Source organism: Chlamydomonas reinhardtii, chromosome 12, assembly GCF_000002595.2.
Source record: "Chlamydomonas reinhardtii strain CC-503 cw92 mt+ chromosome 12, whole genome shotgun sequence".
NCBI lineage: Eukaryota > Viridiplantae > Chlorophyta > Chlorophyceae > Chlamydomonadales > Chlamydomonadaceae > Chlamydomonas > Chlamydomonas reinhardtii.
The window spans coordinates 6,988,832-7,010,721 of NC_057015.1; the positions used below are offsets into that span (position 1 = coordinate 6,988,832).

Below are 21,890 nucleotides of genomic sequence, written 5' to 3' on the forward strand. Positions count from 1 at the left end.
GGGGGCTGGTGCTTTGCTCGCAGCCGGTGGTGAGAAGAATGGACCCGCGGGACCAGGCAAGGCCTTGCATCAGAAACCGCGAAGCAGTCATTTTCAGATGTCTGCCTCCGCTTAACTCATTCCCCGCATTCCTTTGCGACCCTTCAGAGCAGTCCTTCTTCCATCAAGAACCTTGGGCTTCAAGAAAGCAGCGTGTTGTCTGCGTCTGGCCTGAGTTGCAATCGGAGCGGACAGGTCCCCCAAGCCAGCAAGTTAGCCATCAACAACAACAGCAGCAGCAGCAGCATCAGTAACGGCGCTAGCAGCGTATTTGAGGCAGGCAGCTAGCAGCTTTGGCGCCGCGGTTCAACAAAAGCGCGGGAGCAAAGAACCCCGCGCTATCGCTACCTAGCTCGCGCTGCTCGCGGCGGCTCCAACAATGACGGATCCAGCACTGCCCGGCGCCGGCCCCTCGACAGCCTCGCCAGCAGCATCGAATGCTCCTGCTGCCGATACCGGCAGCAGCGGCAGCAGCGGCAGCAGCAGCAGACTGCGGAGCGGCAGAGGACTTGGTACTGACCCGGTTGAGGCCGACCGCGCCGGGGACAGCAATCCACCTCCTCTGCTGCTGGAAGCACGGTTGTCAGCGGCGGCGGCGCCGCCGCCACCCGTTGTGATCATGAGTGAGGGCCCGGTGGCGGGCTGGGAGCGCCTCGCCAGCGGCGTGTTGGATGCGGCGGCGGCGGCGGCGGCGGTGGCGGCACAGGGCAGTGGCGTTGGGCGTGCTGGTGACGGTGGCAGCGTCGGCGTCGGCGTCGGTGTCAGACCTGTGGTCCCCGCTGCGGAGGCGGAGGCGGCGGAGGCGATGAAGGCGGAGGCTGTGGCGTTAGCCAAAGATGCTGACGACGGCCGTGGTGGTGACGGTCATGACGAGAAGCGTGGGCAGGATGCACCGCCGCCGGTGCTGCATGCGGTGCCGCAGCCGGCGGCAGCAGCTCCCACACCCGCCACAGCGGCGGCAGCATCCATGCCGGCGGCGACGCCGGCAGTAGCACCACCAGTGCCATCGGCAGTAGCGGCAGTAGCACCGGTGAGCGTCACTGCGCCGTCAGCAGCAGTTGGCGCGCTGCCCGCGCTCTCTCCGGCGGCTCTGGACGCCGCCGCACCGCCGCCGCAGCCCCTCTCGCCGCCTCCGCCGCCCCCGCCCACCAATGCCCCCCATGTTGCTACAGCCGTCTCCCCGCACCTGGCCGCGATCATGCTGGATCCGGCTACAGCTACAGCAGCTACAGCCGGCGACGGCGGCGCAGACAGCCGCGCGGTGGCGGCTGCTACAGCCGCCACGGTGGCGGCTGTAGCTACAGCCGGTCTGGAGGTGCGGGTGGTGGCTTACGAGCGGGACCTGCTACGGCACCAGCTCAAGGCCTCGGCGGCGGAGAAGGAGCAGCTGCGAATCCAGGTGGGATGCGGGGCTGGGGGCCGGGGGGATGGGATTTAGCCTGGGGAGTTGCGTTGCTGCAGGGTTTGAGCGTGTCTGTACGGTATGTGTCTGTCGCAAGATAGACATGGATGTGACTGACCAACTCCCTCGGTTTGTCGGCGCGCCCTGCCGCCGCAGCTGCGCGCCCTGCAGCAGCAGCTGGACGAGACCACGGAGGCACTCAACATGGCGGCGGCGGCGGCAGCGGCGGCCGGCGCCGCCAGCAGTGCCGTCGGCAGCGTCAACGGCGTCGACGTCGGCGGCCTGACCAGCGGCCTCAGCGGCAGTGTGGGCGGCGGCGGCGGCGACGACAGCGTCAGTGGTGGCGGCGGCGGCGGCGTCGCCGTGCGTGGCGTGTCAGGCCCCGGCACGGGTATCCTGATCCCCAGGCTGATGATGGCACGTGGCTCCGCCTCCCCGCCGCCGCCGCCGCCGCCCGCCGCCGCCATCTCGCCTGCCGCGAGCGCCAGTGACGCCGCCGCCGCCGCCGCCGGTGCTGCTGCCGCTGCAGCCGGCGGCAGCCCCTGGGCTGGCGTCGTCACGCCGCCGCCGTCTCTGCCGCCGCTGCGCACGGGCCTACCGCTGCTGCCGCCCGCCGTAGCTACAGCCTCCACCGCCGCCTCGCCGGCCCAGCCGCCGCTGCTACAGCCGCCGCCGTCTTCTTCGGGGCCGCTACTGCCGCCCGCCGCCAGCGGCGGCTCAGTGGCTTCCGGCGGCTCCGGCTCCCGCCTGCATTCCGTGTTTGACACGGCAACGGCGGCGGCGCTGGCGGCGGCCGGTGGCGGCGGCGCCGACGGCGGAATGCGGAGTGTGTTCGCCAACCCGTCGGCGGCGGCGGTGGCGGCTGACCTGTTGGGCGGCGGCGGCGGCGGCGGCGGTGGCGTGTTCGCTGTGGGCGGCCTGAACAGTGGCCTGCCTCAGGGCTCGGTGTCGGTGGCAGGTGTGTGTGTATGTAGGGGCACTGGGTACCGTATTCATGATCGTTGTGCTCGTTGGATCCGTTGTGATGATTGTGATGCTTGCAGCTTGCTTTGTGCAGCCATGCATTCTTTTCGAAGTTGAATGGGGGGTTTTGGGTTCGAGTCCGGGGTGGCCTGCTGCAGCTAGTCAACGTGGAGCGGGTCCTGCGGCGGGGTCGCGGACTGTGTCTCACACTGCACCTTCCCCACCTCCGCCTCCACCCCAACCAGACCACCGGTCCTACCTGCCATTTGGCGCCACCTCCACCTCCACCTTCTCTACGACAACCGCAGCAGCAGGGGTGGCAACCCCGGCTGGCCCCGACACTAGCAGCAGCCCGCTACTGCCCTCCCCGCTACTGCCGCCCCGCGGCTCCTCCTACCGCGCCGCATCCCCCAACTCCAGCTGCCAGCTGCTGCTACTGCCCGGCGGCGCCTCCACCACACTGGCAGTAGCACCGCCGCCGCAGGCGACACTGCAGCCGCAGGCCTCCACCGGCGGCGGCGGCGGCGCCGGCGGGGGGCTGCAGGCGTTTGCTCAGCCCACCCTGCCTAGCCCGTTCTCCTCGCCGCCGCCGTCTCGGCGGCGCTCGGTGTTTGGCGGCGGCGGCGCTACAGCCGCCACGTCAGCACTGACGTCAGCGCTGCAGTCGCGGAATGCCTCCGTGGCGACATCTCCCCGGTGGGTGGGATTCTTGGGTGGTTGGTTTTGCGCTCTTACGTTGTGGACGACGTATGAGGCGACCTAGGACATGGCACACACACACATAGGCACACACGTACACACACAACAGCTGGTGCTGGCAGCAGCATGTGTTAAGACTGTAGCGACTTCCATGTTCTTCATTACGACCTGCTGGCTTGACACACGACCACCTGGCTGTTCATCATCACGGGTGCCCCCCCCCCCCACACACACACGTGCAGGTACGGCAGCGTTTGGGGAGGCAGCGTGGCGCACTCCCCCATGCGCCGACACACAGCGGCAGTAGCAGGCGGTGGCGCCGCCATTGCCGCCGCCGCGGCAGCGGCAGCGGCTGTAGCAGGCGCCCCCGACGCCGCAGCAGGTGGCGGCCTGCTACTGCCGTCGCCGCTACTGCCTCCCGCTCTGTCGACACCCGCCTCCATTAGCACGGTGGGCACCGGCTACCCTTACCACGCCCAGCACTACCCTCCGGTAAGCATGGGGATACTGAGCAAACGTGCTTTATTGCGCCTTATTGAGCTATAGACGTGAGCAACCTTGACACCTGTCCTCGACGCCCCAACCCGATCCCGCCACCCCAGGGCGGCCCACCGCACCCGACCGCAGCCGCCGCGGGCTGGTTGCAGCTACTGCCGAGCCGCGGCACTGCTACTGCCGGCACTGCTACTGCCGGCACGGGCACGGCGGGCGGCACGCGTGCGGGCACCACGGCCGCGGGCAGCCGCCTGCCCTCCCGGCCCGTCTCGCCGCGGCGGCACCTCCCACACGGTCCCGGGGGCGACCTCATGGCGGCCATCATGGTGCGGGGCGTGGCGTGGCGGGGCGTGGCGGGGCGGGGCGGGGCGTGCTTGGAGGTGCAATCATGGCAACCCAGGATGCATATAGCCATCCTTTTATCCTTTACCCTTTCAGAACTCCTCTGCTGTCTTGTCCTCCTGATCAGGTTCCACCGAAATTCTGTGCTGTGCCAATGGCGCATACTTGCACACACACAGTCTTTGCGCTTTGTTTCCTTGTGCTCTAACACAATCTCAAACCTCCGTTGTATCCCTAACGCCCACAGAAGCTGGAGGCTCTCACGGGCAGCGGCGGCGAGCTACGGCCCGCGGTGGAGGCGGAGTTGGAGGGGTTGGGGCTGGCTGGCGGCGCGGCAGAGCTGGAGGCGGGGGCGGCGGCGGCGGTGGCGGTGGTGGTGGAGGGCGGCGGCGGAGGAGGTGGCGGACTTGGTGGGGGTGGTGGTGGTGGAGGAGGAGGCGGGGGGCTGGCGGTGGTGGCTGGGCTGAGAGAGGAGGTGGAGCGGCTGCGGTCGCAGGTGAGCGGTGATGGGGTGGGCTGCGCGAGCGAGGCGTGGCGTGTGGGTCGCGAGGCGTGGCGTGTGGGTCGCGCGGGCTACCGGTGGTGGGGCAGGCGGCCTGTTAGTCAGGTGGGCACCAATACGTGCACAACTCAGTCATAGCCGCCATAGCACAGAGGTTTCGCTTGATTCAGAGTTTTGTCTAATAAATAGTACCGTTCGTCAGTCGGTGATGAGTGTTGGTACCCATCAAGCAATGTGCCCATGTAGGCATACACCAATGCATCCGTGTACCCTGTTGGTGTGTGTGCCGCAGATGGAGCAGCAGGTGCGACTGCGTGAGCACCTGGAGGCCCGGCTGCGCCTAGCCCTGCAGTCACAACAGCAGCAGCAGCAGCCAGCAGCGGCGCAGGCCCCTGGTTCACCACAAGCGGCGGCAGGCGGCGCCGAAACCGCGGCGCCGCCGCCGCTGCCGGCCCCCGCACCCGCAGCAGCACCGGCACGCGAGCGGCTCTCCTCCGCACCCGCCTCAGCCGCTGCTGCCACCGCAGCCGAGGCCCCCGCCCCCGCTGCTGCCCCAGCCCTTCCCTCCACCACCACAACCACCACTACAGCGGAAGCCGGCGCGCCAGTGCAGGCGGAGGGGCATGTCGGCCCAGACGACGCCGCCAGCTCCGCCGCCGCCACGAACACCGCAGCTGCCGCCACCACCGGTCACGCGCGGCACCTGCCGGCAGCAGCAGTGCACAGCGGCGACAGCTTCCGCTTCCCGCCGCCGCCTCGCGGCGCCGCCCCTGGGGCGACGGCGGAGGCTGCAGCCGCCGCAGAGGTACCGGTGGCAAGGGCGGCGACGGCTGCAACGGGAGAAGGAGGAGGAGGAGGAGGAGGAGGAGGAGGAGGAGGAGGAGGAGGAGGAGGAGGGACGGAGGCGCCGCCGGCGGAGGCTGGCGCCTTCCCTCTGATGTCGGGTGCGCCGCCGCCGCCACCTGCGGGCGTGTCCCCAGGCCGGACTGCTACAGCCGCTGCAGAGGGCGCCGAGGAGGACGCGGGGCAGCAGCAGGTGCTACAGCCGCAGCAGCTGGGGGGCGAGTCGGGTGCTACAGCCGGGAGCGGCGCTGCTACTGCGGCTGCGGCTGCTGTCGAGGACCCGGAGCGTCAGCAGTGCAGGTGCGTGCAGTGGTAACAAGTCTCAGGCTCTTTCCAGGCTTTCTTAGAAGGCGTTTCTGCGAACGCACGCGCACTCACTCGCTGTCTCACATCCGCTCCTACTTCCACACAAGACCTTCTCCCATCATACTATCTCTCCCACTCCCCCTTCCGCTCCTCCCACGCCACACAGGGACCTGTTGGACGACATCCTCGGTCCCGCAGCACCCACCGCCCCCACCTCCGCCGGCGCCTCGCCACCAGCTGCTACAGCCGCCGCCCCAGCCGCCGGCTACAGCCAGCACCCCGCGGCGGGGCCGCCTGCTACAGCCACGCCCCCCAGCAGCCCCAGTCGCAGCGACCTGCCCACCATCACCATCGCCGCACCCGTGTCACCTGACAGCACCCGCTTCCCCTTCCCCACCGCCTCCCCCTTCCCGGCCTCCTCCTCCGCACCCAACCTCTCTGCCACATCGTCTCCGCAGTCGGCAGTGGGCTCGCCGCCAGCTGCCCACACGCGGCGCCGCCGCCCGCCCATCGGCGGCCGGCCGCCGCTGCCGCCGCCCGCTGCTGCTACAGCCGGCGGCGCCGCCGCCGCCGCCGGCGCTGGTGCCTCGCCGCCGCGTCACGGCGCCGCCGCCATCTTCACCACACCCGCTCCGGTTCCTGGCAGCCGCTACAGCCGAGCTGGCGGCGGCGCCGCCGGCGGTGGCAGTAGCACCATGATTGCTGCTGCCGGCGGCGGCGGCGGCTACAGCCGCCGCGGCGGTCGCGCCGACCTGGCCCCCTACCTGGACGAGGTGGCTGCTACAGCCGCGTCTGCTACAGCCAGCCAAAAGCCGGTGGCTACAGCCGCCGTGGCGGCGGCGGCCGAGGTGGCGGACGCAGCGGCGGCGGCGCTGGTGCTCCCTGAAGACGAGGAAATCGGCGAGGCGGCAGCGGCGGCGGCGGCAGGTGAAGGCGGCGGCGGCACAGGGCTGTTCGCGGCGGCGGGCCCTCGGCAGCAGCGGCAGCAGTCGGCGGCGGCGTTCCTCAGCGGCTATAGCGCGGGTGTGACGGCGGGCGCCTCCGCGGCCACGGCGATGGACTTGCCGCGTGTGGCGTCGCTGGCAAACATGCTGTTCACGGCGCAGGAGCTTGGAGAGGGGGAGGAGGGAGGGGAGGGGGAGGAGGCTGAGCAGGGAGAGGAGGGAGAGGAGTCAGGGGAGGACAGGATTGCCGAGGAGGAGGAGCGAATGGAGGTGGAGGCGGAGGCGGAGGGAGGGCAGGAGGGGCCGCGTCAGCGGCCGCAGCAGCTGCAGCTGACGAGGCGAAATAGCAGCGGGGCTGCTGGCGGCGGCGGCAGCGGCTACTCGCTCCGTCACCGGCGCCAGAATACGGCGGAAGAGGGTGCTTTTGAGGAGCCGGTGGGCGTGGAGGAGGCGCTCGAGGCGGAGCGCGGCCGGCTGCGGCAGCACCAGGAGGCCCTGGCGGCGGCGGTGTCGCTGGCGGCGGCATCAGGCGTCCTGCGCGCCGCCGGCGGCAGCGTCCTGCCGCCAGGCACGGCGGCGGCGGTGGCGGAGAGCCTGCGGGAGCGGGCGCAGGCAGCGGCGGCGGCCGCCGCCGCCGCCGCGTCTGGTGGGGACGGTGACGGCAGCGGCGGAGCCGGCGGCGCCGCCGCCGGAGGCGGCGGCGGTTCCATGGCGGCGGCGGCTGTGTCGTCGTGGCGGACGCCGTTGATGTCCCGGCTGTCACGTGCGGGCTCGGCGCCGCCGCCGCCGCCGCCGCCGCCGCGTGTCTCAACGCCTGCAGAGGCCGAGGCTGGCGACAAGACCGGGGGCACAGGCGACGACGGCACAGCCACTGCAGAGGGCCTGAACGGAAGCCTACAGCAACAACAACAACGACAACAGCAGCAGCAGCAAAGCAGCGGTCCAGCCACTCCGGCGGCGCATCGCCCCCTGCTGTTCGCTGCCTCCCCACCCACCCCAAGCACCTCCACGCCCACCACCGCCCCCGCCGCCGCGACCACATCTGCTTTCGGCGGGTTCGTGCCCAGCCCTGTCGGAGGCGCCGGAGGCGCCGGAGGCGCCGGAGGCGCCACCAACGGTGCAAGGGCCGCTGGCGGCGGCGCATTCGGCGGCGAAGCCGCTGCGGGCACAGCTACTGCTGCTACGGAGCGGGGCCTCATCGGCAGTAGCAGCACCGGCGGCGGCGTGAGTGCTACAGCCGCGGGTGCTGACGCTGGCCGCGAGGGCGGGCGGATGTTGTTCGGTGCGTTCCGGAACGGCGGCGTCGGCGCTGGAGCCGGCAGCGGCAGTAGCAACGGAGAGTATTCGTACGGCGGCGGCGGCGGCGGCGGCAGTGACGCCGCAGTGCGCGCCGCCACCGCCGCTGCCGGCGCGGGGGCGGCGGCGGGGCCTGAGGCGGGGGCGCTGCAGCTGCACCGCTGGGCCATTGCCGAGCTGGTGGTGAGCGGGCGCAATGGGCGGCAGCGTGCCGGGCTAGCTGGGTCTCATGTTGGGCTACCTGTAGAAGGTAACTGCAGCGACTGATTGCTATGGTGGAGCCTCATCTTCACACCATCTAAAATCCGTATCCCACCGGCCCACACACACACACACACCTCTTGCAGGCCCAGCTGACAGAGGCGGAGTCGGAGTTGGCGGCGGCGCGGGCCGCGGCGGCGGCGCGCGAGGCGGCCCTGCGGGCGGCGCGCACCTCGCTGCGGCAGGTGCACGTGGAGGCGGCGGGCCGGGCGGCGGCGCTGCAGGCCAGCCTGGCTGACGCGCTGGGGCAGGTCAACACCCTCACGCAGCAGGTGGGCGTGTGGGCGTGTGGGCGCGGGGGGTTGCAAGGGTTGGAACAGAGAAGTGTAGCGAACTAGACAGCAGGGAGGGGGGTTGTCCCAACCCTTGCCAGTAAGAAAGAATAGACACTAGGCACGTGAGGGTGCAAGACGGGGCCCGGGTGGCTGTGTGTGTATGTGTGTGTGACAACAGCATGTGCTGCTGCTGTGTGTGTATGTGCATGTGTGCACGGGTCGGGGCCACGGCCACACAGGTGTCGGAGCACCTGTCCCGGGAGCGAGCCGCGCTGCGGGCGGCGGCGGCGGCGGAGGCGCGGGCGGCGGCGGCCGAGGAGCGGGCGCGGGGTGTACGCAGCCCTGAAGAGATCGAGGTGGGTGGATGGGTGCGAGACAGTGGCCTTCCGCCGACCGTGCGCTTGCCGTGCTTGGAACTGCCACTGGCCGGCTGCAGGCGCACTACGCGAGCGGTACGCATCTTGCCTGAACCAGCACAAGCAAAACCAAACTTCATGAGAATTATGTGAAGGCAAAGGTACAATTATTGCCTTTTTCCTTTACCTATTTTTGCTGTGTCTCAAGGCCGATGTAAGGGTGGTTGTCCCTTCGGGCGAGACCGACGAGCTCGAGCTGCTCACGTCGCGACTGGTGGCGGCGGAGCAGCAGCTGGCGGCGGCGCGGGCGGCGGCGGCGGAGGCGGCGCGGCGCGAGGCGGCGGCGGCGGGTCTGGCGGCTGAGTTGGCGTTCAAGGAGGCGCAGGTGCAGGCGCTGACGGAGGCGCTGGGCCGCGCGGCGTTGCTGCTGGAGCAGGCGCGGGCGCTGGGTGATGGGGGCGGTGGTGGGGGTGGGGGTGACGGAGAAGCAGGAGGAGAGGCAGGAGGTGGTGGTAGTGGGGTGGGCGGCGCCCTGCCGCCGCGAGCCCGGCGCAGCTCCACTGGTGAGGCTGGGTACGGCGCCGGCAGTAGCAGTGCGACGCACGGCGGCAGTAGCGGCAACCTGGCGGCGCGCTCCCGCCCGCCGCCGCCTCTGCCGCCCTCCCTCAGCACCACCAGCGCTCCTGCCGCTCCGTCGGGCTCAGCCGTTTCTGCAGGCAGCGGCGGCGGCGGTGGCGGCGGCGACGGCGGTGGTGGCGGTGGCTTCTCCCGCCGCCGCCGCAGCGGCAGTGGCCTGCCGGCAACGCCGCCGGGCAGTCCTGCGGAGGAGCTCAGCCGCGCCGCCAGCGCCGCCGCCGCCGCCGCCGCCGCCACAGCCGCCGCCGCCGCCGCCGGTCCTGCACCACAAGGCGGCACCGCCATGCTTGCCTCGCTGGCGGGGCCGGTGGCGCCGTCGGCGGCGCCGTCAGGCCTCGGTGTGTCCAGTAGTGGCGGGCGCCGCCGGCTGTACGACGACCTCAGCCTGGTGGCAGCCGGCGCCGCCGCCACAGCAGCCGCTACAGCAGCCGCTACAGCAGCCGCCTCATCAGGGTATATGCCGGGCATGAATGTGGTGCCCGAGGCGACGGAGGCGCTGGCGGCAGCGGGCTCTTCCGGCAGTGAGTACGACGAGTCACGCAATGGAGGAGGTGGCGGCATCGGTGGCGAAGGTCGCGAGCCGACGGCGGTCATGGCAGCGGTGGCGGCAGACCCGCAGCAGCAGCAGCAGCAGCAGCAGCAGCACCTGCAGGTGCTGTCCGAGGCGGAGGCGGAGCGGGCGGCAGTGGCGGTGGCGGCGGGCGGGCTGCTGCCGCCGCCGGCTGAGGCTGAGATGGTGCGGCTGCGGCTGCTGCTGGAGAGCTCGGCGCGGGAGGTGTTCGCACTGCGGCAGCGCCTGGCGGCGGCGGATGCGCTGGAGCAGGCGGAGCGAGCCGCGGAGGTGGGTGGCATTTGCACACGTCGGTAATTTTTCGGGGTCGCGTGCGGCTGGCGGTGACGGGTTCTACCAATGCTATTGGTACTTCCTTACCAAGCTCAAGAATCTTACGTTGAAAAGTTGCTGCCGTCCATGTCATGTCGCGCAGATGGAGGGCCTTCGCGGCGCGCTGGACGGCTCTGGGCGGCTGCTGGGGCGGCTGCGGGCGGACGTGCGCGGGCTGCAGCTGCGGGGCCGCGGCGGTGCGCTGGCGGCGGCGGCGGCGGCGGCGGAGCAGTCCCTAGCGCGGCTGCAGGCGCGGGTCCGAGGGCGGGGGCGGACGGGCGAGGAGGAGGAAGAGGATGAGGACGAAGAGGAGGTGGAGGCGGAGGAGGAGGCGGTTGCGGCGTCCCTGCTACAGGACGCTGACGCCGCAACGCAGTCCGCAAAGCCCTCCAGTGATTCCGCCGACGGTGCCACTAACGCCGATGCCGCAGCCCCTGGAACCGATCTCGGATCTGAACCCGGCGCTGCCGCCGCCGGCGGCGCCGCCGCCGGCCGTGGGCCGCTGGTGTCGGCGGCGGCGGTGTCGACTGCGCGTCGGCTGCTGAGCGCCATGGGCAGTCAGATGGGGGCGCTGCAGCAGCAGCTGGAGGCGGAGGCGGGGCTGCGGGCGGCGGCGGAGCGGGAGCTGGCGGAGCTGCGGCGGCTGTTCGACGGCTACGTGGCCAGTGCGGTGGCGCGGGTGCAGCAGGCGCAGCAGGCGGCGGCAGGGGGCGGGGCGAGCTGAGGGGCGCAGGGGGGAGGGCGGGGGCGGGTTGTGTGCCCGAGCCCAACGGAAGAGGTGGGAGGGGAGGAGAGCGGGCGGCAGGTAGGCGTGGTGGCCGGGTTCTTGGCGGCGGCTGGGAGGGGGGTTTGGAGAGTCAGGCAGGGTGTATGGTGGCGGTTTAAGTAGTTTGGTAGCACCGTGGGCGTAGGCGTAGGTAGGAGGCATGTAATAAGTCAGAGGGCCGAGGAGCAGATGGGACGCGATGGGGCTGGGGCATGACGGGCCTGTTGTGTGCGAGGTTCTGCTGGACACGCTGGCGGCTGGGACGACCAGCCGGCACAGGTCAGCCAGCAGGCGTTCACTGCGCATGCCGCGGCGGCGCCCGGGGCGCAGCGGGTGAGCGGACGCCAGAGCTGCTGTTGTTGTGAATGAAAAGCGGTTGCGCGGGTCGGGGGCGTGTACGACGACTGTAGTCAGGAGGGAGGCCGGAGAGAGCAGCGGCGCAGTGCGAAGGTCACAGAGCGACACTTGCGCGGGCGCTGCCGTGTTGAAAAGCTGGTGGCTGAGAGCGCTGGACTGGGTGGGTGGATGACTTGGGTGGTGGGAGGGCGCGTCACTGGTCACTGCTACACGGATAGGCAGCTGGCGCGGTGTGCTGCCCCCGGGGCCCGCGTTCCCCCCCCCCACCGCAGCACCGCGTGCTGTAGCCAGTTGCAGCTGGAGCTCGTTGTCCGCCCCAGGACCCCAGGAGGCAGACTGGTAGAGCACGTAGAGCACTGACACAGCGCACCACATCCGCAACATAGACCACCAGCCGTCACACCCGTATGCGCACACCAGCGCATGCGTGGTCCGGGGCAAGTGGTGAGTGCTCTCTCATATATCTTCAGCCCTCCACAAGAAAATCTCACTACCGCTGTCCCTGTGCATATCTTCTCACTGTTATGGCAACGCCTAAAACAAGCACCACCGCGGCCTGTTCATCTCCTCCTGGCCTACGGGCTACTACCACGCCACATAGGCACACATGCACACCTGGTCTACCCCGCCTGCCATGCCACCGATATACCTACCGGCCACTGCTGCTCTCGTTGCGGCTTCTCAGTTCGTTGCCTCCCAGGCTCCCCTGCTAGACCCGCCAGTCCCGGCCCCACGGCTGGGCAGCTCCGGCCAGCTCCTCCGACCACTGCTGAGCCATGCTGACGCAGACCTGAGCCGGCCCCTCTCCCCTTTCCCTCATTGCCACACTGCCGCCGCCGCCTCGCCATCCTGCTCACTGTCCGAGTGTTTGCCTGCCATACACCGAACCTCTAACCCATGCCCCATGCCCAAATTCCCTTCCCCTGAGGTCTGGCGCGAGTCCAGCCCTCCGCACACTGCCCTCCGGGGTCCGTACCCTCTCGCCCTTGCCCCGCAGCCCCCCGCCCCTGGGTCCAATCAGGCCTCCGTCACTCCCCTGAGAAGCCCGCCGCCCTGCTGCCTGCTTAGGCGGCCTCGGCATCCCCGGCCTCCTACTCCTGGCCGGCAGCCTCACTACCCCCCGCTGCTGCTTGCTGCGTCCTGGTAGGGCGGCGGCCCCGCTGCCTGAGCCCCTCCCTCCTCCAGCCCCCCCAGCCCCTCCTTAGTGGGGCTTGGGCTTGTGGCCGTCCACGTAGAAGTTGCGGGAGGCGGAGGGGATGCGCACCCGCACGCCCTCCAGATCCTTGCTGGCCAACACCTGGCAGCCCAGCCGCGAGCTGCGGGTTGGGGGGTGGTGGGGGGAGCAGCAGGGGGTGGGGGGTTTACATTCATGATCTGCTAAAAAATGGTAGACGGTAGCCAATGGGGGTGGGGGTGGGGTAGCCGTTCATGTGGAGGACGGAGTGGTGGAATCACAAGGGGGGGGAGGCGGAGCAGGAGGAGGGGGCAGGACGTCAGAAGGGAGGTGGGTAGGGGAGGAAGTGCCAGGGGCGCGGAAACGGAAGCGCCAGGGGCCAATATGCCGCGGAGAGCAGCACCCGGCATGCGAGACACGTCGCAGACCCACATCGCCCGCCCGGCCATGGGTGCAGCCCACACCGGCACTCTTGCGCATACCCATCCCCATTGCGCACAACCAAACCCCGCGCCCACTCGGACCCTCGTTCCCCTCCCGCTGTCCAGCTGCTTCCCTCCGTCAGCCCGCGTCACGACATAGGCGCACGGACCCCCGACCCCAGTACGTGGCGCCAGCACAGCCGCTCACAGCACAGCCCCCAGGAGAAGCACACGTACGTTGGCGTCAGCCGCGCCCCCCAGCCCAGTCCTCGGTCTGAAGGCCACTCGGCAACCCAGCCGATGCTGCCCCCCTCCCCTCCCCTCCCCTCCCCTCCCCTCCCCTCCCTGACCACCCCATGCCGTCACAGACACACACACACACACACACACACGCACACTCCCTTCCCCCACCACTACCCACGTGTCGGTCAGCCCAAAGGCCAGGTCCAGCATGTCCAGCTCATCCTCGTGCGGCTCAGGCAGCTTCTTGTACGTGGCCTCGTCCTGGGGTAGAGGGGAGGAGGGGCACGGATCAGTGAGGGCGTGAAGGGTGAAGCCAGTGGGATGAAGTGGAGGCTGCCTGCGGCAGGGCAGGGCTGTGCGGCTGTAGCTTTTGAAGGCTTTCTAGATGGTCTGACGAGACCATTATGCAGGGGGCAGGAGCACATGCAAGGCAGGGTACAAGATGATCACGTGTGATCGGTGTGCGGTGTTGCGTGGCTACTGCCCGACCCGACCGCGTGCTTGATAGGCGAGGTGACAAGCGCACAGCCCATTCCACGCGTGGCAGGTGTTGCGGGTTCGCGCTGCACGCCGCACCACACTGGGGCCGGCATCAGCATCTCACACAGATCAACCAGCTCTCACCTCGAAGATGAGGTGACACGTGGAGCAGGCGAGGGAGCCCTCGCAAGCGCCTGCAAGCACACATTACACACCACACGCCACACAATCTGGGTCGGGCGTCTGAAGCCGCAACAGCCCTGCGCTTACGGCACCCTCGTGCTTTTGCTAGCACCCACGTGAGCACTAGCCGCGTGAACAGAACCAATCGGTTGCTATGGAGGTTGGCCCAGCGCTAGCACGGCTGTGGCAGTGCAGACCCAAACGCGCTTCCACGCGCTCCCTCGCCCCTCGCGACGCGACCCACCTTCCAAGTCGATTTCGTTCTCATGCGCTATCTCCAGCAGGTTCTTCCCGATAGGCGCTGCTACTGTGTGCTCCTTTCCGTCCTTGTCGATGTAGGTGATGGATACCCTGCGGGCATGAGCCGCGTGTGCCGGGGGAGACAGGTGAGCTTGCCCAGACGGCTGCCGAGATGAGTGCCCAACCCATGCTCACGTTTCTGTCCCCTCTGCGGGAGGACTCGACTCATGCTGGTTTGATGCGCTGGTGGACAGTGACGCCGCGGAGGACTGAAGGATGAGTCGGCTTTGCAACATCGGGGCGCCGCTCACGGCCAGGCCATGAGCACGCAGCGCCAGACCTAGTTGTCGAAGCATCTTGACGCAACGAGCGAGGGTATCGGCGGTCCCCGAGCGATTCGGTAAGGAGATAGTAATACTTGTCCTAAAGGCGAGTTTTGTTGTTTGTGCAGCCTCAACAAGTTTATCTGAACAGTAATTTGTATCTCGGGGCTAGCGGAGAGCGAAGTTTTACAAATAAGACAAGGGGCAATCACATGATGGGCGATTGGGACCAAGGAATCCGAGCAGTACCGGCGTTTGCAATTTAGATATATTATTGCATGAACTTGTTTTAGCAAATCCTAGACAGGACTCAAGAGCTCAACTTCAACAGGCGAGACGCAGTGCAAACGACAGCTACAAGCTACCAGCGCAAGAACCCGAGTCCCCGAGCGAACTGCTTTAAGTGCCACCTAACTTTTGAACTCGAAATTTGCTACATAATCCTTATCATTAGGAGACTGTTGCGACGCAGACTGCTACCGGTCAAATCATTTCCCCGTAGCAACGAGGGCTCTCTGCTTTTCTTCGACGGAGTTTCCTGCAGCATAGGCACTTGAAGCCTGACCACTGCAGCTGTTTGTGGGAGCCGGGATGGCGTATACACACCGGCCCTCCATCCTACACCGGCCAGCACGCGCACAGCCTTCCCGCGCGACCGAAGAAAGCGTGGAGTCCCAGGTACCTGGGGTGCTGAGCCGCAGGGAAAAGCCTAACACAGTGATGATATAGCTGCTGCTGTACATAATGCACCCGTTCTGTCAAACCTTGTGGGCCCTGGATGGCGGCACGGGCGGGCATGCGCTGCCCGCACCCTGCTAATGCGCTGCACGCACTGCTGTCCATTCATACCTCGCAGTATGAACGCGAGCAAGCCCTGCTGCGCGCCAAGAGCGCCCGGCAGCAGGAGGCGCACACGCGCCTGCTGCGCAGCCTGCATCCGCAGCAGGAGGACAAGGCCGCAGCTTGGGAGGAGCTAGTGGCAGCCAACAGCCTGCTGGCCAGCCGGCGCCCCGAGCGGGAGGAGCCGCAGTCACAGATCCCCTCGCCAGACGCGCAGACCGCGCTGCCCGAGGGGGCGCGGCCGTGGCACCACGCCACGGCCACACAGCAGTACTCACTGGAGGCGGAGGAGGCCGCGCGACGCCGCTTCGCCGCGGAGGTGGCGGCAGGTGCGCAGGGAACCTCCACGTTTGGCCGTGTGATGTACGGTGCTGTAGGTCGCGCGTGCGTGGGCCCACCGCTTCCCCCTTGGAGGCGCTGCGTGTTGCAGTCTTGCGTCCAGGCTCCTTGACAGCTAGCGGCATGCTCGTCTCATCCTATCCGCTGCTTCCCACTACGGTAGCACACACCTTCAGCCACCCGCGCATCTACCCATCCCGCCGCCCGTGCCCATCCCCGCCACCCCCACACCTTCCGCCCCCGCATAGAGAACCAGCGCCTGGCGCGTGAGCGCGAGCTGGCTCGGGCCATGGAGCGCCAGGCGGAGCGCCGGGCCCCCGCCGACCCCATCACCTGGTACAGCCGCGGCGACTCGCACGCCTTCGCACAGGCGGTGCTGTTCACGGACAACGGCGTGCCGGCGCCGCCGCGCGCACCCCACATGTCGCCGCGGACGGAAGCGGCGGCCGCCAGCAGCAGCGCAGCGGGTGGCATGGCGGGTGCGGCGGCGCAGCAGCAGCAGTCGCGCCCGGGCACGGCGGCGGCGCCGTGGGCAACGTGGGGGGATGCGGAGGTGAGGTGTGGCAGGCGTGGGTTTGGGGTCTCCGGAATGGAACAGTGGGCCACAACGACCGATTCGCGTACGGCGGCTTCAGCAGCATGGTGGCATACTTGTCCGTGGTCGACTCCGTGGCAGGGTAGCGAAGGGGCGCTGGGTGCGATTGGACGTGTGCTGTTGGCGCATCCTAGCTGGTCAGCGGTTTGCCGTTACTGGGATGCGCGAGCGTCTGTGTCTACTGTCTTCTGAAAGCAGAAGGGGAAGTCTGTGTCTACTATGTGTAGGATGGCCCTAATCACTCCTGCATGCCTGCAATGCAGGTGGTGGTGTCGCGGCCGCAGACCGCAGCCGCGCAGAAGCCGCAGCAGCCGCACCCGCCCGCCCCGCAGCAGCAGCAGCAGCCGTGGGCGCCCAAGGCGCAGGAGCGCAGCTACCCCTGGAGCTGGACGGGGCCGCAGTGAGCGCAGCGGTCAGCTAGGGTGGAGGGGTGCAGCGCAGCGCAGTGCCCCGCACCGGCGACAGGCGGCGGCGCAGCGGCGGACGGCGGCAGGCGCCCCGGACTGGGCGGAGCAGCTGGCATATGCGTAGGCGGAGAGAAGCAGCGCTTCGCGGGATGAGGGATCCACAGCTCGGAGCATGGGAGGAGAGAGGGGGACGCAGAGCTTGCTGGCGCAGCAGCGGCGGCAGCTGGCGGCCGCGTGTGTATGGCTAATAGCCTGTGAGGGAACGCTGCTGTAACAGGTGGGGCGCATGGAGCGGCAGCGGGGCTCTCTGCAGAGAGGGCCGCAGCTGCGGCTGCTGCACGGTCAGCAGCCGCAGCAGGGCACAGCACCAGTGGCCAGCCAACAATGGCAGTGGCGCCTGAGGTTTGCGATACGGCGTAGTGTTGATAACGAGCCGGTGGCTGGCCGGGCAACGCTTTCAATTGTCAACAGCAGCGATTAGCCATGGGCGCTGCGCTGGTCGAGGAAGCCGATAGAACACATAGACACAGAACCTTAACATGCTGAGAGGCTCGGAATGTGTCATGGCATGGAAGGGCCAGTTTGTGCGCCCTTGTTGTAGCATTCTTTAATGGGGATAAGCCCTTGAGATTTAGGTGAATTCATTCTTTCTTCTGCGTTTCCTTCCTCCTCGTCCTCCTCCTGTTACTAGAAGACGTGATGGTGCAATCCGCATACCGCCTAGCTACGGTGAGCGCCGCTGGCCACGCTGCCACAGGACCGCTCCTGCCGCCTCTGCTGGCGAGCGCGAGCACTCCTTGCACACTGCCCTACACATCCCTGCCACCTCCTCCACCTCTGCCGCCTCCCCCACCTCCACCTGCCGCTACCGCGCCGCCTTATCAACCGCCGACGCCTCAGCTGGCTGCTGCCTTGGGCGGCGCCCACAGGCTGACAGCGCCGTAGCCCTCCTTGGTGTCGTCGCCACCGAACGCCAGCACCTGCGCGGCGGGGCTCCAGGCCACACACTCGCAGTAGCTCTTGAGGTTGAGCGTGGCAGCCAGCTCGCCTGTGGCGTGTGGGAGCAGCGGGGTAATGGTGGGGGTGGAGGTGGTGCGCGGCGGTCAGTTGAGGCGGTGATTGCGCTGTGTGGCGCGGGGCGGGTGGGAGCGTGGTGGTGGTGAGATGCCAATGTGCGAGGGGCGTGCCTTGTGACTACCTACCGTAATGTGGTACGGGCGGACCTACTGGGCTGCAGCTTTGCAGGGGATGTTTTTGATATGTAGCTGAACACAACGTTTGAGGCGGGCAATGTGCAGCAAGGCGGGGTGAGCCCACTTTTGGCCACTGTGTGTTTGCCTTGATACGGTATGCAACGTAATGAATATACACGCGCAGACGAGCAACGTGTCTGGGGCTCGTGCTGCGGGCCAGGGATTTTAGTTAACGCACAGCCTAATGCCAGGGTGCTGAGCCCCCTCCCTGCTACATGCCCTCTACACGTGCACAGCCACAACCCAGCCTACCTTCCCGTCCGCATACCGGTATCCTCCCTCCCACCCTTTCATCCACCCCATCCACCCAATGCATTCCCAAGCGCACGCTGGGTCGGGTTCTCTGATCCCCCATCCAACCGCCTCATAACCAACCACCAGCTCCCACCCCGCCACCATCCCAACCACGCCACCCCACCCCGCATCCATATCGCATATGCGGCTGCAGTTTCTCCTTGCAGCGCGACTGTTTCCTTACCGTACGGGATTGGTTCAAAGTTCACCCCCTCCCTCCCTCCCTCCCTCCCTCCATCCCTCCCTCCATCCCGCCCACCTGTTGCGGTGCCCACCACATCGATGGTGCCGTAGCCGTCCTCGCTCACGTAGGCCAGCCAGGCGCCGTCGCTGCTGAAGCTCATGGCCCTCACGGACTGGTCGGGGCGGCAGAAGGTGCGCAGGCAGATGACCTCCTCCATGTCCCACAGGCTCACCAGCGCGTCGGAGCCGCCCGAGGCAAGCAGCCTGACAGGCACGGGGGGCGGGGCGTGGGAGGGGAGGGTGTGGGAGGGGAGGGGAGGCCGGAGGGGAGCAGGCCGGGCCTGGCGCGAGAGGGTTGTGTTTGGGCGCGTACCGGATTACCCTGCCCGCCATTTCCGGGTCTCAGAAGCCTCAGTACAACTAGCAAAGGAAACTACACCCCCTCTCTCCTTCGCTCCCGCCTCTTCCCCTAGCCATCGCCCTCCCATTTGTTCCCCCCCCCCTCTTCCCCCTCATCCCCTAGCTCGGCTCGGACCCGGCCCCCCTAGCCCCGGCCCGGCCCTTGCCGCCGCCTCACTTGAAGTCCTTGGAGTAGGCCAGGCAGGTGGTGTGGCTGGCGTGGCTGGCCAGGCGCCAGATGGGCGCGTCCAGCTTGTGCAGCGGGCTGATGCGCAGGCTGCCGTCGTCCAGCGCCAGCGTCAGCATGCCGGGCGTGGGGCCCCACCGCACCTCCGACATCTGGGGTGCGGGTTACGGTACATTCATCAAGGAAAAGTGCAGAGGAGTAGCAGCCGAATCTTGGGGGTGTGCCCGGGCCCAACGAAAAAGTCCCAGGGGGGCAGGGGCAGGGGGCACAGGAGGAGGAAGGGGAGCAGGAGGCGGTGGGGTGCGGTGGTGGGGTGGTGCGGTGCGAGGCGCGGACAAGCTGGTGGGGGAGCGAGTGTGTTTGGTGCCCCGCCCCCCCCCCCCTTCGGCCCTGGTGCACCGCCCTGGCCCCGGTGTTTCGCTTTGCCTCCTTAACTTCCGCCACTGGCCTTGCCATGACCCCGGCACCCCGGCATTCGAGCCCTCCCTTCCTCCCCCCTCCCCCCCTCCCTCCCTCCCTCCCACCCACCCACCTTCATGTGGCCGGTCATGCTCCACTGCCGCTGCTTGCGCATCTTGCGTGTGTCTATGAACACCAGCTCGTCACTGGAGGTGGTCACCACCAGCATGAAGCCGTCAGGCGACCAGGACAGACACTGGGGGGAGGCGATGAAGCGGAGGCGGAGGCGGGCGTGACCACCGTATTTAGACAGAGTGGAGGCGAGTTCATGCAAGATGGAGTAAGCATACATACATGGCATATGTAAAGCGGCAAATTGCAGGGAGGGTGCGGGGGGGAGGGGTTACATTCATGATTATTTAAGAAGTGAAGGCGTAGCCCGGTACAGTAGCATAGTAGGGGGGAGCACGGGGCAGCGGCAGGCGCGTAAATTGCGGTGGCGTGCATACAACATCACCCGGACTCATCGTTTTCCTGCACTTTGCGACCCCCTGGTACTTGTAACGTGCGTCCGAAACACCCGCCCAACCCCTTCTGGCCCCGCTCCGCTCACCTGGTTCTTTTCGTTGCTCAACGCCACAGCCGCCGTCTGCTTGTTGGTGCGGGCGTCATGGAACCTGCAGGCAGAGGCCAGCGAGGGGCGTGAAGGGTGTAGCGGGGTCACGCACACGAAATACACATCGCGAGGCTCCTACTAGTCAACAGCCCTGTCAATACTCATCATCCCTTCCCCTGAAACTCCACCACCCCTCCACCGCCACAGCCCCGCGCCCACCCCCACCCCCAGCTCAATCTAGCCGCTGTCTACCAATTTCCTCCTGCGCCCCAAACCCCCAACCCCGCTACCTCCTCCCTCCCTCCTCCCTCCCTCCTCCCTCCTTTCTCCCTCCTCCCTCCTCCCTCCTCCCTCCTCCCTCCTTCCTCCTCCCTCCCTCTCTCCCTCCTCCCTCCCTCCCTCCCCGCCTCTCCCCCCCTCCTCCTCCTCCCCCTTCCTCCCCCAACTCCCACCTGATGTTGGTGTCGCTCTTGCTGTTGCTGCAGCTGGCCAGCACGTCGGCATGGTCGGGCCGCCACTCGATGCAGCTCACGGCGTCGCTGTGGCTGGCGTACTCGGCGTCGGAGCGCTCCGTCTTGGTCACGTTGCAGTGCGGCTCAGGCGTCCACACGCGGATGATGCGGTCGGCGGCGCCTGCAGGGGCATTGGGTGTAGGGGCGTGGGAGAGGGAGGAGGGAGGGGGCGGGGGGTGGAGGGTGGGGTTGGGGCAGACTACGCGGCCGCAGGCAGCGGGGGGCTGGCGAGGTGCTGGCGGCAACACGCAGCATGCCGCGGGCGTGTGGCTGTGAGCTGTGCATGCGCTACGGCTGCGCAACGCGGCCGCGTGCAAGCTAGGCAAGCAGGCAGGCGTGTGTGTGCGCGTATGTGTGCGTGTGTGTCTGTGTGTATGTGTGTGTGTGTGTGTACGTAATGTGAGTGTGCATATGTGAGTGTGTATGCGCATGTCAAACAGGGGGGGGGGTGCCAAGCCGTGGTGGCAAGCCCGGGGATCCAACTACCGGTATCCAAGGCCGCAGCCACAGTGCCTTGCATCGAGCGCCGGGCTCAAGTTGCCCTGCCGTTCGCCCTCCTCGGCTCCATCTCACCATGTGCCTTCCTGCTGGCCCCCTCCCTCCCACCCGAGCTCCTGCCCGCGCCTCACCGCTGGCCAGCCTCCGTCCATCGCAGTTCCATGCAACTGCGTTGACCTGTGGGATTGCAGGCGGCATGAACACCGGGAGTTAGAACGTGGCGCTGTTTGTACGTCGCAGCATTGCACGCAGTGTGCGAGTGGGAATGGGAACGAGGGAGGGAGTGGGCGCGGGAGTGGACGAAGCAGTTAAGAAGCAAGTGTGTGGAGGATATGTGACCCCGTTGTTGCGGTCTGCAATGTGCCCCGGGGTAGGTTGCTCCGGCATAGTTTGCCAGGGGCAGTGGTCCCACGCCAGAGCGGAGGGCCTTGCCAGCCCCTATTGGCATAGCGTCACCCACGTGCAAACCCTGAAAGCTATGCCAGGCATGGGTATGCATCCAGTCGCTGTCACCTTCTTGCGGTGGCCGTTCAGGTCTCTCAACCCGTAGCCTTCAAACCCGGGGTTGCGGGTGTCGACAAGCACTGTGGAGGGCCCCCCACGGTCCCGATCCGATGGTCCGCCTCGCCCGTAGTCCGCCATGGCGAGTTATAGACTCCAGTGTCCAAGTGCCCCTTCTTACGCGGTCAGCCAAGATTGTTCAGCCGTCGGTGTCACAACTATTTACGGTTCAGACTTCCAGTTAAATATTTATCATACATTAAGAAAACTGAGCTTACGGCGGGGCAAAATGCAGTAGGTTCTTTGGTTGCACTTGCAGCTGTTGCCTGTTAAACGCTAATGCCAGTATTATCACGCTTTAAACATTTAATTAGCACTTCAGTGCACGAGACATACGGCTTTGCGCTGCCCCGTTTGTGCGCCAGACTGCATGGGGC

At 67.7% G+C, this 21,890-nt stretch overlaps 4 protein-coding genes across 4 annotated transcripts; 2 read left to right on the forward strand and 2 right to left on the reverse strand.

Moving 5' to 3' along the window:
- The first annotated feature begins 96 nt into the window (after window positions 1–96).
- On the forward strand, window positions 97–11,478 carry CHLRE_12g560000v5 (uncharacterized protein). Its single transcript, XM_043069159.1, has 12 exons — window positions 97–1,438; window positions 1,598–2,399; window positions 2,650–3,100; window positions 3,346–3,595; window positions 3,706–3,924; window positions 4,188–4,436; window positions 4,735–5,585; window positions 5,758–8,014; window positions 8,179–8,364; window positions 8,607–8,723; window positions 8,932–10,200; window positions 10,346–11,478. The coding sequence occupies exons 1-12, from the start codon at window positions 419–421 to the stop codon at window positions 10,964–10,966; spliced, it is 8,292 nt and encodes a 2,763-aa protein (XP_042918845.1). The 5' UTR covers window positions 97–418; the 3' UTR covers window positions 10,967–11,478.
- Window positions 11,479–11,560: 82 nt separating this feature from the next.
- On the reverse strand, window positions 11,561–14,586 carry CHLRE_12g559950v5 (uncharacterized protein). Its single transcript, XM_001703103.3, has 5 exons — window positions 14,303–14,586; window positions 14,112–14,218; window positions 13,829–13,878; window positions 13,383–13,465; window positions 11,561–12,681 (listed from the first exon to the last, which is right to left on the reverse strand). The coding sequence occupies exons 1-5, from the start codon at window positions 14,461–14,463 to the stop codon at window positions 12,567–12,569; spliced, it is 516 nt and encodes a 171-aa protein (XP_001703155.1). The 5' UTR covers window positions 14,464–14,586; the 3' UTR covers window positions 11,561–12,566.
- A 130-nt stretch (window positions 14,587–14,716) lies between these two features.
- Window positions 14,717–16,428, forward strand: CHLRE_12g559900v5 (uncharacterized protein). Its single transcript, XM_001703085.2, has 4 exons — window positions 14,717–15,108; window positions 15,287–15,599; window positions 15,858–16,162; window positions 16,286–16,428. The coding sequence occupies exons 1-4, from the start codon at window positions 15,022–15,024 to the stop codon at window positions 16,394–16,396; spliced, it is 816 nt and encodes a 271-aa protein (XP_001703137.2). The 5' UTR covers window positions 14,717–15,021; the 3' UTR covers window positions 16,397–16,428.
- Window positions 16,429–21,824, reverse strand: CHLRE_12g559850v5 (uncharacterized protein). The gene is made up of 8 exons (XM_001703104.2): window positions 21,466–21,824; window positions 21,084–21,129; window positions 20,395–20,575; window positions 19,940–20,003; window positions 19,460–19,582; window positions 18,919–19,079; window positions 18,418–18,605; window positions 16,429–17,659 (listed from the first exon to the last, which is right to left on the reverse strand). The coding sequence occupies exons 1-8, from the start codon at window positions 21,592–21,594 to the stop codon at window positions 17,508–17,510; spliced, it is 1,044 nt and encodes a 347-aa protein (XP_001703156.1). The 5' UTR covers window positions 21,595–21,824; the 3' UTR covers window positions 16,429–17,507.
- Between the last annotated feature and the right edge of the window lie 66 nt (window positions 21,825–21,890).

Bases quoted from the DNA above. Each gene is read 5' to 3' on its own strand.
- CHLRE_12g560000v5 (XM_043069159.1), top strand. From the start codon at position 419: ATGACGGATCCAGCACTGCCCGGCGCCGGCCCCTCGACAGCCTCGCCA. The intron at 3,925-4,187 runs GTGCGGGGCGTG...TAACGCCCACAG, and splicing joins ACCTCATGGCGGCCATCATG to AAGCTGGAGGCTCTCACGGG. The intron at 8,015-8,178 runs GTGAGCGGGCGC...CACCTCTTGCAG, and splicing joins GGGCCATTGCCGAGCTGGTG to GCCCAGCTGACAGAGGCGGA.
- CHLRE_12g559850v5 (XM_001703104.2), bottom strand. From the start codon at position 21,594: ATGGCGGACTACGGGCGAGGCGGACCATCGGATCGGGACCGTGGGGGG. The intron at 19,583-19,939 runs GTGAGCGGAGCG...GCCTCCCCCCAG, and splicing joins TGAGCAACGAAAAGAACCAG to TGTCTGTCCTGGTCGCCTGA. The intron at 17,660-18,417 runs GTGGGCGGGATG...CACACGCCACAG, and splicing joins TGTGGTGGGCACCGCAACAG to GCGAGCTGGCTGCCACGCTC.
- CHLRE_12g559950v5 (XM_001703103.3), bottom strand. From the start codon at position 14,463: ATGCTTCGACAACTAGGTCTGGCGCTGCGTGCTCATGGCCTGGCCGTG. The intron at 14,219-14,302 runs GTGAGCATGGGT...TCATGCCCGCAG, and splicing joins CCCGCAGAGGGGACAGAAAC to GGTATCCATCACCTACATCG. The intron at 13,879-14,111 runs GTGGGTCGCGTC...GTGTGCTTGCAG, and splicing joins GAACGAAATCGACTTGGAAG to GCGCTTGCGAGGGCTCCCTC.
- CHLRE_12g559900v5 (XM_001703085.2), top strand. From the start codon at position 15,022: ATGGCGTATACACACCGGCCCTCCATCCTACACCGGCCAGCACGCGCA. The intron at 15,600-15,857 runs GTGCGCAGGGAA...GCCCCCGCATAG, and splicing joins CGCCGCGGAGGTGGCGGCAG to AGAACCAGCGCCTGGCGCGT. The intron at 16,163-16,285 runs GTGAGGTGTGGC...ACTCCGTGGCAG, and splicing joins CAACGTGGGGGGATGCGGAG to GGTAGCGAAGGGGCGCTGGG.